We start from the raw sequence: 16755 nt of genomic DNA, 5'->3' as shown, positions 1-16755 counted from the left end.
ACGCTGCCGGTCACCCCCCCCCATACAGGACGCTGCCGGTCACCCCCCCCCATACAGGACGCTGCCGGTCACCCCCCCCCATACAGGACGCTGCCGGTCACCCCCCCCCATACAGGACGCTGCCGGTCACCCCCCCCCATACAGGACGCTGCCGGTCACCCCCCCCCCATACAGGACGCTGCCGGTCACCCCCCCCCATACAGGACGCTGCCGGTCACCCCCCCCCATACAGGACGCTGCCGGTCACCCCCCCCCATACAGGACGCTGCCGGTCACCCCCCCCCATACAGGACGCTGCCGGTCACCCCCCCCCATACAGGACGCTGCCGGTCACCCCCCCCCATACAGGACGCTGCCGGTCACCCCCCCATACAGGACGCTGCCGGTCACCCCCCCATACAGGACGCTGCCGGTCACCCCCCCATACAGGACGCTGCCGGTCACCCCCCATACAGGACACTGCCGGTCACCCCCCATACAGGACACTGCCGGTCACCCCCCCCATACAGGACACTGCCGGTCACCCCCCATACAGGACGCTGCCGGTCACCCCCCCCCATACAGGACACTGCCGGTCACCCCCCATACAGGACGCTGCCGGTCACCCCCCCCATACAGGACGCTGCCGGTCACCCCCCCCATACAGGACACTGCCGGTCACCCCCCATACAGGACGCTGCCGGTCACCCCCCATACAGGACGCTGCCGGTCACCCCCCCCCATACAGGACACTGCCGGTCACCCCCCCCATACAGGACGCTGCCGGTCACCCCCCCCATACAGGACACTGCCGGTCACCCCCCCCATACAGGACGCTGCCGGTCACCCCCCCCCATACAGGACGCTGCCGGTCACCCCCCCCCATACAGGACACTGCCGGTCACCCCCCCCATACAGGACACTGCCGGTCACCCCCCCCATACAGGACACTGCCGGTCACCCCCCCCATACAGGACGCTGCCGGTCACCCCCCCCATACAGGACGCTGCCGGTCACCCCCCCATACAGGACACTGCCGGTCACCCCCCATACAGGACACTGCCGGTCACCCCCCATACAGGACACTGCCGGTCACCCCCCATACAGGACGCTGCCGGTCACCCCCCCATACAGGACACTGCCGGTCACTCCCCATACAGGACACTGCCGGTCACCCCCCCCCCATACAGGACACTAACCACCGCCCCCCCCATACAGGACACTAACCACCGCCCCCCCCATACAGGACACTAACCACCGCCCCCCCCATACAGGACACTAACCACCGCCCCCCCCATACAGGACGCTGCCGGTCACCCCATAAATGCCAGTGTCGGATGTCGCGGGTCTCCGCCCTCTCTCGGCTTCCAGTCCCCGGCATTATTAGTGACTGCATTACCATTCCGGAGTCTGGGAAAGCTGGGTGATAATAGACATGGCCGCCATCACTGCTCCCACGAGGGTTGCCCCTGACAACAGTGCACGGTGTTGGCGGCCATGTTGCCGGTCACGCAGCTTTCCCAGAAGTCTCTGCGGTTATTATTGCCGATAATGGACTTCAAGGAACAACAACAAAAAAGTGAAACATAAAGCGGAGCCGTCAGACCCGGTGCACGGACATCCTCCACCCCGCGAGGTGAGGAGAGCCCCGGTAACGAGAGCCGAGCACACGCCTCTGTCACCTCACGCCTCTGTCACCTCACGCCTCTGTCACCTCACGCCTCTGTCACCTCACGCCTCTGTCACCTCACGCCTCTGTCACCTCACGCCTCTGTCACCTCACGCCTCTGTCACCTCACGCCTCTGTCACCTCACGCCGCCGCCTTACTGCCCGCCCAGCGCCTACTGCCGCCTTCACTCACCATGGTGACAGCCGCTGCCCCGCCCACTGCACGCTCTGACCAACCGCAAATAACACACGACGAGGGCGTGCCTGCGCTCTCCTTCCAATCAACCACTGGGGGGGCGGAGTCTGTGTGCTCTTCCACCAATCATTTTGTTAGGGGCGTATCAAGAGAACATTAGGCTAAACCCAGTGAGGAGGCGTGGCTAAGGCAGGTAGGAGGGGCGGGCTGCCTGTGACGTCGGGAGGGATGCGCCATTTTGGGTCACGTGGTCTTAAAGGAATTGTCTTCTGTATTCTGATTTTTATTTTTGGGGGGGAAATAATAACTTCCTGTCCCCAAATCTGCTGTTAATAGAGAACCATTTATTGTATAAAATGTCAGTGCCCCTTCCCCGTGTGTATTATGTTGATTGAGAAGTGTTTTCAGCGAATCAGAGAAAGCGAGAGGTTTTATGATTATGGGCTGCACTTACACTCTAAGGGTCTCAGTATTGCCCGTAGCAACCAGTTTGGTGACTTGCGCTGGAAGGGCTGCAATCTGATTGTCCACAATAGTTTTTATAGATGGGGGATTCTGTCACTTGTAGTCCCCCTGCGCTGGAGTCATATCAAGTCTGCAATGCGAACAGCTCTGACCAGATATATGGCCGCCAGTATGAGCGGTGCTGACAGAGCGGCTGCCATCCGGGGCCTCCGGTGATGTCCTGTGCAGCCCTGACACCGGGGCGGCGGAGACACAGAGTCCATTGTTTGTTGTCTCTTTGTCTGTGGTGAAGCGTCGCCCAGGAGATGAAGAATCACAAGATCCCTGCTGAGCCCTCCCTCCCTCCATCCTGAAACTGCTCTGCCCTGCACCTACATCACTCACCCCAGAGCCTGACAGGCGCAGGATGAGACGCCCGAACACCTGAGGCACCTGCCGGAGAGGTACCAAGAGGTCAGGGGGGGCAGAGAGGTCAGAGACCGGAGGTCAGGGGGGCAAAGAGGTCAGAGACAGGAGGTCAGGGGGCAGAGACCGGAGGTCAGGGGGGCAAAGAGGTCAGAGACCGGAGGTCAGGGGGCAGAGACCGGAGGTCAGGGGGGCAAAGAGGTCAGAGACAGGAGGACAGAGACCGGAGGTCAGGGGGGCAGAGACCGGAAGTCAGAGGTGAGGACAGCAGACAGATCAGAGAGGAGACCAGAAGAGTAGAAAGATCAGAGGAGAAGAGGAATCAGAGAGGTCAGAGACAGGAGGGCAGAGAGTTCAGAGACAGGAGGGCAGAGAGGTCAGAGACAGGAGGACAGAGAGGTCAGAGGGGCAAAGAGGTCAGAGACAGGAGGACAGAGACCGGAAGTCAGAGGTGAGGGCAGCAGACAGATCAGAGAGGAGACCTGAAGAGTAGAAAGATCAGAGAAGAGGAATCAGAGAGGTCAGAGACAGGAGGGCAGAGAGGTCAGAGACAGGAGGACAGAGACGTCAGAGGGGCAAAGAGGTCAGAGACAGGAGGACAGAGACCGGAAGTCAGAGGTGAGGACAGCAGACAGATCAGAGAGGAGACCTGAAGAGTAGAAAGATCAGAGGAGAAGAGGAATCAGAGAGGTCAGAGACAGGAGGGCAGAGACCAGAGGTCAGAGGTGAGGGCAGCAGACAGATCAGAGAGGAGACCAGAAGAGTAGAAAGATCAGAGGAGAAGAGGAATCAGAGAGGTCAGAGACAGGAGGGCAGAGAGGTCAGAGACAGGAGGGCAGAGAGGTCAGAGACCGGAGGTCATAGGGGCAAAGAGGTCAGAGACAGGAGGACAGAGACCGGAAGTCAGAGGTGAGGGCAGCAGACAGATCAGAGAGGAGACCAGAAGAGTAGAAAGATCAGAGGAGAAGAGGAATCAGAGAGGTCAGAGACAGGAGGGCAGAGAGGTCAGAGGCAGGAGGTCAGAGATGTGGGCAGCAGACAGATCAGAGAGGAGACCAGAAGAGTAGAAAGATCAGAGGAGAAGAGGAATCAGAGAGGTCAGAGACAGGAGGGCAGAGAGGTCAGAGACAGGAGGTCAGAGATGTGGGCAGCAGACAGATCAGAGAGGAGAACAGAAGAGTAGAGAGATCAGAGGAGAAGAGGAATCAGAGAGGTCAGAGAAGAGATCGGAAGTGTGGAGAGATCAGAGGAGAAGAGGAATCAGAGAGGTCAGAGACAGGAGGGCAGAGAGGTCAGAGACAGGAGGGCAGAGACCAGAGGTCAGAGATGAGGGCAGCAGACAGATCAGAGAGGAGACCTGAAGAGTAGAAAGATCAGAGGAGAAGAGGAATCAGAGAGGTCAGAGACAGGAGGGCAGAGACCAGAGGTCAGAGGTGAGGGCAGCAGACAGATCAGAGAGGAGACCAGAAGAGTAGAAAGATCAGAGGAGAAGAGGAATCAGAGAGGTCAGAGACAGGAGGGCAGAGAGGTCAGAGACAGGAGGGCAGAGAGGTCAGAGACCGGAGGTCATAGGGGCAAAGAGGTCAGAGACAGGAGGACAGAGACCGGAAGTCAGAGGTGAGGGCAGCAGACAGATCAGAGAGGAGACCAGAAGAGTAGAAAGATCAGAGGAGAAGAGGAATCAGAGAGGTCAGAGACAGGAGGGCAGAGAGGTCAGAGACAGGAGGTCAGAGATGTGGGCAGCAGACAGATCAGAGAGGAGAACAGAAGAGTAGAGAGATCAGAGGAGAAGAGGAATCAGAGAGGTCACAAGGGTGGAGAAGAATGTTTAAAAGAACTGAGAGTCCTCAGTGGTTGATACCTTTTAATGGTAACTGAAAAGATGGAAATAATTGCAAGCTTTCCAGACTACTCAGGTCTTTTCATGGTTACCATTTCCATGCCTGATGAAGAGACCTGAGTAGTCTCGAAAGCTTGCAATTATTACCATCTTTTCAGTTAGCCATTAAAAGGTATCAACCACTGAGGACTCTCAGTTCTTTTAAACAATTTTTTTTATCTCTACTGGCTAACACGGTACAAAGATATATTTTACTTGTATCAGAGAAGAAAGCATCAGTGGGAAAAAGAGATGTGGCGAGTGGAGAGATCAGAGAAGAGATCAGAAGTGTAAAGAAATCAGAGGAGACATAAGAAAAGAATAATCCGAGAGATCAGAGAAGAGATCAGAACTGTAGAGAAATCAGAGGAGAAATGACAGGAGAAGAGGAATCAGAAATGTGGGGACCCGATAGATCAGAGAAGAAAGGTCAGAGCAAACAAGAGTGGGAAAAAGAGATATGGCGAGCAGAGAACAGAGAAGAGATCAGAAGTGTAGAGAAATCAGAGGATGATCAGAGATGCAGAAAATCAGAAAAGAGAAGACATAAAAGATCTTAGGAGAAGAGGAATCAGAGAGGAGAGATATGGGGGGGAATCAGACATCAGTGAGATGTGGTGAGCAGAGCGTTCAGAGCAGATCAGATGAGACATAAGAGACATAAGAGACAAGACACACTAGAGGAGAAGAGAGATCAGAGACCAAAAGCCCAGAGAAATCCGAGGAGCAATCAGAGAAGAAGATTCGGAAAAGAGAGTTGTGGGGATCAGAGAGATCAGAGAAGAAGAGAAGCATATGAGAAAGAAGATAGATCAAATGAGATCAGGAGCAAAGATCAGAGGACACAGAGACCGGAGGAGAAAAGACATCAGAGAGAACATGTGAAGATATATCACAGGAGTAGGAGATTGAAGAAGAGGAGAGATTAGAGAAGGGAGGTCAAAGAAGTAGGCAAGATTAGAGAGGTAGGAGATCTAAGGAGAGAAGAGATTAGAGAAGGAGGAGATCAAAGAAAAGGAAAGATTAGAAAAGTAGGGCATCAAAGAAGAAGAGAGATTAGAGAAGTAGGAGATCAAAGAAGAAGAAGAGGAGAGATTAGAGAAGTAGTGGATCAAAGAAGAGGAGAGATTAGAGGGGTAGGGTACTGAAGAAGAGGAGAGATTAGAGAAGTAGTGGATCAAAGAAGAGGAGAGATTAGAGGGGTAGGGTATTGAAGAAGAGGAGAGATTAGAGGAGTAGGAGATTGAAGAAGAGGAGAGATTAGAGGAGTAGGGTATTGAAAAGAAGGAGAGATTAGAGAAGTAGTGGATCAAAGAAGAGGAGAGATTAGAGGGGTAGGGTACTGAAGAAGAGGAAGATTACAGAAGTAGGAGATCAAAGAAGAGGAGAGATTAGAGGAGTAGGAGATTGAAGAAGAGGAGAGATTAGAGGAGTAGGGTATTGAAAAAAAGGAGAGATTAGAGAAGTAGTGGATCAAAGAAGAGGAGAGATTAGAGGGGTAGGGTACTGAAGAAGAGGAGAGATTAGAGAAGTAGTGGATCAAAGAAGAGGAGAGATTAGAGGGGTAGGGTACTGAAGAAGAGGAGAGATTAGAGGGGTAGGGTACTGAAGAAGAGGAGAGATTAGAGGGGTAGGGTACTGAAGAAGAGGAGAGATTAGAGGGGTAGGAGATTGAAGAAGAGGAGAGATTAGAGGGGTAGGGTACTGAAGAAGAGGAAGATTACAGAAGTAGGAGATCAAAGAAGAGGAGAGATTAGAGGAGTAGGAGATCAAAGAAGAGGAAAAATCAGAGAAGTAGGGTATTGAAGAAGAGGAGAGATTAGAGGAGTAGGGGATAGAAGAAGAGGTGGGATTAGAGGAGTAGGGGATGGAAGAAGACCAGAGATTAGAGGGGTAGGGTATTGAAGAAGAGGAGAGATTAGAGGAGTAGGGGATAGAAGAAGAGGAGAGATTAGAGGAGTAGGGGATAGAAGAAGAGGAGAGATAAGGAAATAGAAGAGGAGAGATTAGAGGAGCATGTGACCCCCAATGAGAACCATTTGTAATCTGCGAGGGGCTTACACTGGTGTACTGACTCCCATCATTTGTGCCAGATTGTTTCCCGCGAGCCATCCCTAAAGCAGAGAGATTGGGGAAGGAGATTGGCGCGGCCTGTGACCTGTGCTCCCTCCTCTATGGCAGTGATGAAGGCAGCCAGACGCTGCGCTATCCTCATCACTCCCATGGATGACGTGAACCACTGCGGCATCTACAGCTCCTGACGACCACTTTGTTACCGCCAGGAGAGAATGTAGTTGCTACTTTTTTTGGCAATAGTTGGAGGTTCCGCACTGATCAAGCGGATAGTTGATTATTTGTAGACTGGATACCGCACTAAGCGCCGCAGTGCCCCACGTAAGCCGCCGCAGCCAATCATGCACCTATAAAAAAGGTTTTGTGCCAAGGAGGCAGTTGATTGGCCGCCAGGGAGAACTGACAGAGGGAAGCAGGGGGAGACTTGTGTGACCAGGTGACGGTGGTGGATGAATGGAAGTTTTCTTGTTCTACAGGGTGACACCAACCGGGCGCCATGTCTCGCCGACGCTTGGAGGAAGCCATCCTGAGATCCAAGGAGTTAGAGAGCTCTGGGGAGAGCGTGGACGACGGCTCGGAGGAGGATGACGAGGGCGAGCGGTGCGCCGAGCTGTTTGTCCGGCGTCGTATCCCACTGAGCAAGGATTCCCATGGTATCTTCAGCCTCCGATTCTCACCCAGCGCCAAACAGCTCGCCGTCGGGTTTGGGAATGGTGCAATCCAGGTGGGTCATTCGGATGAAGGGGGCTCAGTCCAGCCGGCATCAGCCTCCGACATTAGCACTTAGTGCCCTCTAGGGCGGGGGTCCGTTCTGATGTCCGTGGCTCCCTCCCTTTGGGGGTTACAATGGAAACTAGTGGGGCTACTCAGCAAAGATTGTCCGCAGAGGCAAGGAAGGGGGTCAGATTTTGAGTGACCCCACCTCGTTCACACAGGTGATGGTCTTGTTCACTGGTGGACACAGGCGTAAGAGGCCCCTGGTCACAAAGTATCAGTGCAGACAATCCTCTGTGAGCCAAGCACATCAGCATCTGGATTCCTCTCCGTTTGCACTTTCTGCACCGATACATTGAAACACCCCCATAATGGCGCCCAGCACCGAGGTCCTGTCACCCTGCGCTAATTTCTCAGTGCAATATGGCGGTTTTCTATGGGACATTGGAGCCGCCGTGTAAGAAGATCTTGACTTTTTTTCAGATTGTGACTGTGGACGTCGGCGGCCTCGGTGGGACTCTGTTCCCCGGACATCGCACGAGACAAGCGGTCACCTCCCTGAGCTATCACCCCAAAAACAGCAACATCCTGGTGGGCGCCAGCGCCGACGGCCTGATCTCCTTCTACGACATCAAGTCCGAGCTGAACGTATTATCCCTAACAGGTGACGGATCCGCCGCTACCGCTATATATAGGGTAATGATTGGGGGGGCTGACGGAAGGAACTAGTGCGGCACATGGAGGTCAGTGACGCCGCCTCAAATAGATTTAAAATGGCCGCTCCTCATCGGAATAATAGAGGTGTTTTATAGTTTAGTTAGTATTTTATTTTCATTATTTTTATATTTATTTATTGTTATATATATTTTTTTCCCATTATTTTATTTATTTCATTTATTATTTAGTCAATATTTTATTTCCTTTTCATGGATGTTTTTTCTTCCATTATTTTATTTTTGCATTATATTTTTTATTTTATTTATCCTCATTATTTTATATTTCTAATTACTATTTTCACTATTTTTTTTTTTCATTATTTTACAAATTTATTTTTTCATTCTATTATTTATTTATTTTTTAATTATTCATTTATGTTTTTGACATTATTATTATCATCATTATTAGTAGCTCATTAGTGCTATTAGTATTATTTTTGCATTTATTATTAATTTTTGGTATTATTTATTTATTTCATTATTATTTTTGCTAGTTTTTATTATTTGTATTATTATTGTATTTTTTGGAATTATTTTTTACATTTTTTAATTATTCTTTTGTTCATTGTTTATTAATTGTATTATATTACATTGCTTTAATTATTATATTGTTTTATTATTATTATAATATTTATGCATTATTTATAGATTTATTATTTTTGTTCATGTTTATTAGTGGTATTATAATTATATATTATTATTATTATTATTAATATTAATAATAATAATACAAATTGTTAATAAAAATAATCATAATAATAATACTAATTAAGGCAAAACATAAAAAATAAATAGTAATTAAACAAAATAATATTATTAATAATAATAATAATAATAAATTAATGCAAAAAATATAATAATAATACCATTAATAAAATATGAAAATAATTAAATAAATAAAGAATGCAAAAATAAAATTAATTAAACAATATAATAATAATAATGCTGCTGCTGATGATGATGATGATGAAACTAAATAATAATAATAATAATAATAAATTATAATAATAATACCACTATTATTTTTGTTCATTTTTATTAGTGGTATTATTATTATTATAATTTATTATTATTATTATTATTATTATTATTATTATTATTATTATTATTATATTTCATCATCATTATTACTATTATTATTATTATTATTATATTGTTTAATTAATTTTATTTTTACATTCTTTATTTATTTATTTTTTTCATGATTTATTAATGGTATTATTATTATATTTTTTTGCATTAATTTATTATTATTAGTATGATTATTATTATTATTTTTTAATTACTATTATTGTTATTTATTTTTTATGTTTTGTCTTAATTATTATTATTATTATTATTAGTATTATTTTATTATTAATATTAATAATAATAATATTTTTTAATTATTTATTTATTTTTCTTTCTGTCTGTGTGTGTTTTTTAGAGCAAGAAAATGAAATTCACGCCCTGGATTTCAGCACAGATGGCAGCGTGTTTGCCACAGCCGGGAGGGATAGAAACATCCGGATATATGACAGTCAGACCAATGAGGTAACATATCTCCACGTATATAGGTGCCTTCATTTCTGCTCATCTGGGGGTCCTCACCCAGCTTTTCTGGACAGACCCCCAGTGTTATGTGTAGCAGATTGATATTGTATTGATGGACAGATATGACATTCAGAAATCCCCTTTATTCGTGTGATGGTAGTTGTAATCTGTGTTTTGTTCTCCAGATCCTGAACGTTCTGATGGCCCCGGACTTCCTGATAGATGATGACCTGACGCTGACCAGCGGCCACACGCGCAGGATCTTCGCTCTCAGGTTTCACCCCTCTGAACACCATATCTTTGTGACGGGCGGCTGGGATGATTCCATAAAGGTCTGTGTCCAGGGGATCACGGTATATATAGAGTATATACAGTAAGGTCAGATGACCATTCACCCTTTCCTGCCGTCAGTTCCAGAACAGGTCAATGTGGTCTTCTCCTAAATGTCGAGCTATGGTCGTCTTAAAGGGAATGATGTGAGACCTTGGAGATTTTGACAAGGGTTTCAAACCTTAATTATCCTGTTAGGGTTACGGCTTGTTCACTATCACCAGGTGATGTAAATTTCACAGCTTTATAAAAACTCAGCCTCCTCTAACCTTGTGCCAAAAAACAGCAGCCATGGGTTCTTCTAAGCAGCTGCCTAGCACTCTGAAAATGCGGAGAAGGCTATAAGAATATAGCTTTCCTCAGGTCAAAATGTAATTAAGAAATGGCCGTTACCAGGAACAGTGGAGGTCAAGATAAGGTCTGGAAATCCAGCAAAATTTCTGTGAGATCTGCTAATAGGATTGCTAGAGGCAAATCAGAGCCCCTGCATGACTGCAAAAGACCTTCAGGAAGATTTAGCAGACTCTGGAGTTGTGGTAGATTGTTCTACTGTTCAGAGACACCTGCTCAAATATGACCTACATGGAAAAGTCATCAGAAGAAAACCTCTCCTGTGTCCTCACCATAAAATTTAGCATCAGAAGTCTGCAAAAGAATATGTAAACAAGTTTGAGGCATTGCGGAAACAAGTCCTGTGGACTGATGGGTTTAAAATAGAACTCTTTGACCACAATGATCAAAGCTATGTGTGGAGAAAAAAGGGTACAGAATTTCAGGAAAAGACATCCCGCCAACCATTAAGCATGGAGGAAGATCAATCATGTTTTGAGGTTGTGTTGCAGCCAATGGAACAAGGAACATTTCACTTGAAGCAAACAAAACACCATCTGTAAAAAAGCGGAAGATGAAGGGGAGAAAAGAGGAGAGAAAAAAAGAAGAGGAGAAGAGAGGATGGCTTCTACAAATGGATAATGATCCTAAACACACGTCAAAATCCACAATAGACGACCTCAAAAGGCACAAACTGAAGGTTTTACAATGGCCTCACAGTCCCCTGATCTGAACATCATCCAAAATCTGTGGCTACACCTCAAAAGAGCAGAGCATGCAAGACAAGCCAGGAATCTCACAGAACTGGAAGACGTCTCCAAGGAAGATCAGTTCATGCAGGATAAGCCAGGAATCTCACAGAACTAGAGGACGTCTCCAAGGAAGAGCAGTGCATGCAAGACGAGCCAGGAATCTCACAGAACTGGAAGACGTCTCCAAGGAAGAGCAGAGCATGCAAGATGAGCCAGGAATCTCACAGAACTGGAAGACATCTCCAAGGAAGACCAAAGCATGCAAGACAAGACAAGAATCTCACAGAACTGGAAGATGTCTCCAAGAAAGATCAGTGCATGCAAGATGAGCCAGGAATCTCACAGAACTGGAAGACGTCTCTAAGGAAGAGCAGTGCATGCAAGATGAGCCAAGAATCTCATAGAACTGGAAGACGTCTCCAAGGAAGAGCAGTGCATGCAAGACGAGCCAGGAATCTCACAGAACTGGAACATGTCTCCAAGGAAGAGCAGTACATGCAAGACAAGCCAAGAATCTCACAGAACTGGAACATGTCTCCAAGGAAGAGCAGTGCATGCAAGACGAGCCAGGAATCTCACAGAACTGGAAGACGTCTCCAAGGAAGAGCAAAGCATGGAAGACGAGCCAGGAATCTCACAGAACTGGAACATGTCTCCAAGGAAGAGCAGTGCATGCAAGACAAGCCAGGAATCTCACAGAACTGGAACATGTCTCCAAGGAAGAGCAGTGCATGCAAGACAAGCCAGGAATCTCACAGAACTGGAACATGTCTCCAAGGAAGAGCAGTGCATGCAAGACAAGCCAAGAATCTCACAGAACTGGAAGATGTCTCCAAGAAAGATCAGTGCATGCAAGACAAGCCAGGAATCTCACAGAACTGGAACATGTCTCCAAGGAAGAGCAGAGCATGCAAGACGAGCCAGGAATCTCACAGAACTGGAAGACGTCTCCAAGGAAGAGCAGTGCATGCAAGACGAGCCAGGAATCTCACAGAACTGGAAGACATCTCCAAGGAAGAGCAGAGCATGCAAGAAGAGCCAGGAATCTCACAGAACTGGAACATGTCTCCAAGGAAGAGCAGAGCATGCAAGAAGAGCCAGGAATCTCACAGAACTGGAAGACGTCTCCAAGGAAGAGCAGAGCATGCAAGAAGAGCCAGGAATCTCACAGAACTGGAACATGTCTCCAAGGAAGAGCAGAGCATGCAAGATGAGCCAGGAATCTCACAGAACTGGAAGACATCTCCAAAGAAGAATGGATGAAAATCCTTTAAACAAAAAGTGAAAGACTCTTGGCTCAGCTCTAAGAAGTGTCACAGCCTCTGTTATCTGTTATCAGGTTGTGTAATGTTTTAATTTTGGGATTTATTCAGATTTTTTTGCTATTTGAGGTCTGGGACAAGCGGATGGCAAAGGAAGCGCGGAGGGTGATCATCGGTCCTCACATCTGCGGCCCCGGGATCGATATTCGGGTGAGTGCTGCTCATAAGGCACACGGCTTCTAATCCGGTCACCTTCAGAGCTGCAATCGCAATTCTGTGTTTGTTTTGCCCAGAACGACCAAATCCTGAGCGGCTCATGGGTGGCGAGGAACGCTCTGCAGCTCTGGGACCTGCGCTCGTCCAGCCTGGTCCAGGACCTCGTGTTTCCAGCCCCCGCGCTGCAGGGGGAGTACCTGTACGCGGCTCGGTTCTGCACTGATCACGTGGTCCTGGCCGGAGGCAGCGGCACATGCAGCGCCCGCGCCATCAACATCAAGACACAAGAGGTGAGAAGAGATGTCAGGGGGACGGCTGCTCCGTGCTGCGCCCCCTGGTGTCAGTCATTAGGGCACACAACGCCCAGGCAGTAACATTTCCCAGCACCTCTTGCAGGTTCAGTGTCTGCACAGACGCAGTGCTTTACCATACACACTATGCAGGGAGATAACTCTGATGACAGTCATTTAACCCCTCAGATGCTGGGCTCAATAGTGACCCTAGCTTCTAGGCGGTTATACTAGGAGAACAGGTTCCGTCTGCTACACCATCACTGCCTCCCATACAGCATGACTGTGCGGGCACTACCATGCTCGGGGGCTCGGTACTCAGAACTAGGGTGAACCCGCAGATATCCGGGCGCGGTGGGCCCAACCAGATTTTTAAAACAAACCCTGGAGTTAATCCTGGATACCTACCCAGATGCCAATCCCCATATAAAAGTCTATGGGGACCCGAATAAAATGGAGGTAGAAGGTCAGGGGGGTTATAGTTACCAAAAAAGTATATTTAAATAAATAATTAAAAAAAACGGTGTGAAGTCCCCCCCAATTTCGATACTCAGCCATGATAAAACCAACAGCTGGGGGCTGGCATTCTCAGGCTGGGGAGGTCCATAGTTATTGGCCTCCCCCAGCCTAAAAATAACAGCCTGCAGCCGCCCAGAATTATTGCATCCATTAGATGCGACAATCCTGGCTCTTTATCCGGCTCTTGCCCTGGTGAGGTGGCAATGAGGGTAATATCAGGGGTTAATGACAGCTCATAGCTGTCACTAAGCCCTAGATTAGTAATGGGAAGTGTCTATGAGAACCCCCCCATTACAACACAAACATCAAAAAAATCCTTTAAGTAAAATCCCCCCAAAACAACCTTTTTCACTCCTTTATTAACCCCAAACGCCCAGTTCTGACGTAATCCACACGAGGTCCCACAACAATTTCTGCTCCACTCCATACATACTGAAGTGAGGTGAGGTCACTGAGGTCGCCTGAGGTCAGTTTATCTGCGGTCACAGGTGGAGTATTGTGGGAACCTCCAGCTGTGACTGCAGATAAACTGAGTGACGTCACCACTCATTGCTGCAGCTCAGTCAGTCTCTGCCTGGAGCCACAGCGTGCGGTCATGTTCTGCACCCACTCTCTGTGACTTCAGTATGTAGCAGAGCCGGAATCGTCATGGGACCTTGTGTGGTGTACATCGGAACTGGGTGTTTGGGGTTAATAAAGGGGTGAAAGTGGGTATTTTTTTTTATTTTACTTCAAATAAAGGATTTTTTAGTGTTTCTGTTTATTTCTGTTCACTTACAGATTACTGATAGGGGTGTCTCAGACGCCTTCCATTACTAATCTAGGGCTTCGTGACAGCTATGAGATGTCATTAACCCCTGATATTACCCTGATTGCCACCGCCCCAGGGCAATCGGGATAAGCTGAGTAAAGTGCTAGGGTTGTTATATCTAATGGATGCAACAATTCTGGGTGGCTGCCAGCTGCTATTTTTAGGCTGGAGGGGGCCCAATAATCATGGGCATCCCCAGCCGGAAAATACCAGCTCTCAGTTTTATCAAAATTGGGGTGGACACCACGCCGATTTTTAAATTATGTATTTAAATAATTAAAAAAAAAGCTGTGCTCAGGATGTGCTCACAATCAGATCCGCCCTGATAGATCCTCAGGATTGCAGCTCTTGCTGTGTGCAGAGCATAGATGTAAGAGGAGATCGTCAGCAGGTGAAGCGTCCTGCACTCGCATTGTTCTTCTGGTTGCCATGAGTGCCTATAATCTGGGCTCAATGTGCGGCTTTCCTCGCCTGCAGACGGAGCACGGTATGAGTGCAGTATGTGCCGCGTGCCGGAGACGTGCGGTCTCTGCGGAGACCCAGCGCACACATTCCTGGATAATCCATGATAACACCTCCACTTTACTGTTACATGTATCACGTATCATAGTAAAAAAATAGTATAAACAGCAGCGGTGACGCGTCACTGATAGGTAACAATACAATCTCTCATCTGTTGCAGGTTCTCGGAGAGGTGTCTCTGCGCAGCAAGGCCGTGCAGACGGTGGACGCTGCCCCCGGTGGGCAGGTGGTGGCAGTGGCCGGAGTGGGCGGCAATCTTCACATCGCAGAACTGTGCTAATGTCCCGATCCCCCCCCCCCCGTATCCATCCCGATATAAACTACATGTCAAATCCTAGAAATGTGTCCGTCCACCTCTGTGCCCTCTGCTCCAGTCACAGCCAAAGCTGCAGTGAAAACTCTACTGCTTGCTATTAGGATGATGTACAGACCCTAAATCAGTAAAGCCTTGCAGGAAGGTGCAGGGAGGGCAACAGAAATTGAATGCAGCTTTGGATGTGCATACAGCATAAAGTTCAGCTTTCGATGTGTATAGAGCGTAAACTCAGCTTTCGATGTGTATAGAGCGTAAACTCAGCTTTCGATGTGTATAGAGCGTAAACTCAGCTTTGGATGTGTATAGAGCATAAATGCAGCTATGGATGTGTATAGAGCAAAACTGCAGCTTTGGATGTGTATAGAACATAAATGCAGCTTTGGATGTGTATAGAGTATAAATGCAGCTTTGGATGTGTATAGAGCGTAAATGTAGCTTTGGATGTGTATAGAGCGTAAATGTAGCTTTGGATGTGTATAGAGCGTAAATGCAGCTTTGGATGTGTATAGAGTGTAACTGCATCATTGATTGTGTATAGAGCGTAAACTCAGTTTTCGATGTGTATAGAGCGTCAACTCAGCTTTTGATGTGTATAGAGCGTAAACTCAGCTTTGTATGTGTATAGAGCATGAATGCAGCTTTGGATGTGTATAGAGTATAAATGCAGCTTTGGATGTGTATAGAGTATAAATGCAGCTTGGGATGTGACCGAAGTATAATTGCAGCTTTTGATGCTTGTAGAGTATAAATGCAGCTTTAGATGTGACCGGAGAATAAATGCAGCTTTGGATGTGTATATAGTATAAATGCAGCTTTGGTTGTGTACAGAGCATAAATGCAGCTTCAGATGTGTATATAGCACAATGCAGCTTCAGATGTGTATATAGCATAAATGCAGCTTTGGATGTGACCAGAGTATAACTGTAGCTTTTGATGTGTATAGAGCTGAAATGCAGCTTTGGATGTGTATAGCGCATAAATGCAGCTTTGGATGCGTGTAGAATATAAATGCAGCTTTGGATGCGTGTAGAATATAAATGCAGCTTTGGATGTGTATAGAACATAAATGAAGATAAATGCAGTTTTGGATGTGGATAGAGCGTAAATGCAGCTTTGGATGTGTATAGAGTATAAATGCCGCTTTGGATGTGTATAGAGCATAAATGAAGATAAATGCAGCTTTGGATGTGTATGGAGCGTAAATGCAGCTTTGGATGTGTATAGTGCATAACTGCAACTTTTGATGTGTATAGAACATAAATGCAGCTTTGGATGTGTATATGTCGCGGGCGGAGGAGGGGACGCTGCGCTCTCCCACTGCTCGGGTCCGGCTGCTGCTGCTGCTGCGGCCTCTGCTGCTCGGTGGTGGCTCGAGCGGTGGGCCGGATCCCGGGGACTCGAGCGGCGCTCCTCGCCCGTGAGTGAAAAGGGGATTGGTTTTGGGGATTTATTGTCCGTGACGCCACCCACGGTTGTGGTGATTGTGTGGACACCACCACTGCTCTGTGTGGGGATCCCGGGAGCGGTGACAGGGAGCAGCTGTGTTGTTAGTTCTCCCCTCCGTGGGTAGGGATTGATTGTCCCGGGGCCCGGTGATGGGGTAGGGATGGATGGCAGGCCGGGTGCGGGGCCTGGTGAGGTGCAGGGTCGCGGGGGCAGCGCTGTGCCGTACGGCACGGTGGTACTCACTCAGCCTGAGACGTTGACACAGTTCTCGGTAAAACACACGGCTGGAAAGACGGTTCCCACGGACGGCTGCTGTTGATTTTCCCTGGTAG

At 47.9% G+C, this 16755-nt stretch overlaps 1 protein-coding gene across 4 annotated transcripts; it reads left to right on the top strand.

Annotated features, from left to right (window-relative positions):
* The first annotated feature begins 1498 nt into the window (after positions 1-1498).
* Positions 1499-15002, top strand: LOC142295778 (uncharacterized). 4 transcript variants are annotated; one of them, XM_075338865.1, is made up of 8 exons: positions 1499-1615; positions 7143-7390; positions 7864-8044; positions 9523-9629; positions 9815-9961; positions 12433-12513; positions 12597-12809; positions 14822-15002. In XM_075338865.1, exons 2-8 carry the CDS (start codon positions 7163-7165, stop codon positions 14939-14941), a joined length of 1077 nt encoding a protein of 358 aa, XP_075194980.1. In that variant the 5' UTR covers positions 1499-1615; positions 7143-7162; the 3' UTR covers positions 14942-15002. The 4 variants fall into 4 exon arrangements, with proteins under 4 accessions (XP_075194980.1, XP_075194981.1, XP_075194982.1 ...); XM_075338866.1 differs by lacking the exon at positions 1499-1615 and adding an exon at positions 1857-2037; XM_075338867.1 differs by lacking the exon at positions 1499-1615 and adding an exon at positions 2323-2762.
* Positions 15003-16755: the final 1753 nt, after the last annotated feature.

This window comes from Anomaloglossus baeobatrachus, chromosome 3 (assembly GCF_048569485.1).
Source record: "Anomaloglossus baeobatrachus isolate aAnoBae1 chromosome 3, aAnoBae1.hap1, whole genome shotgun sequence".
NCBI classification, from domain to species: Eukaryota; Metazoa; Chordata; class Amphibia; order Anura; family Aromobatidae; genus Anomaloglossus; species Anomaloglossus baeobatrachus.
This window is presented reverse-complemented; position numbering and strand designations above follow the sequence as displayed.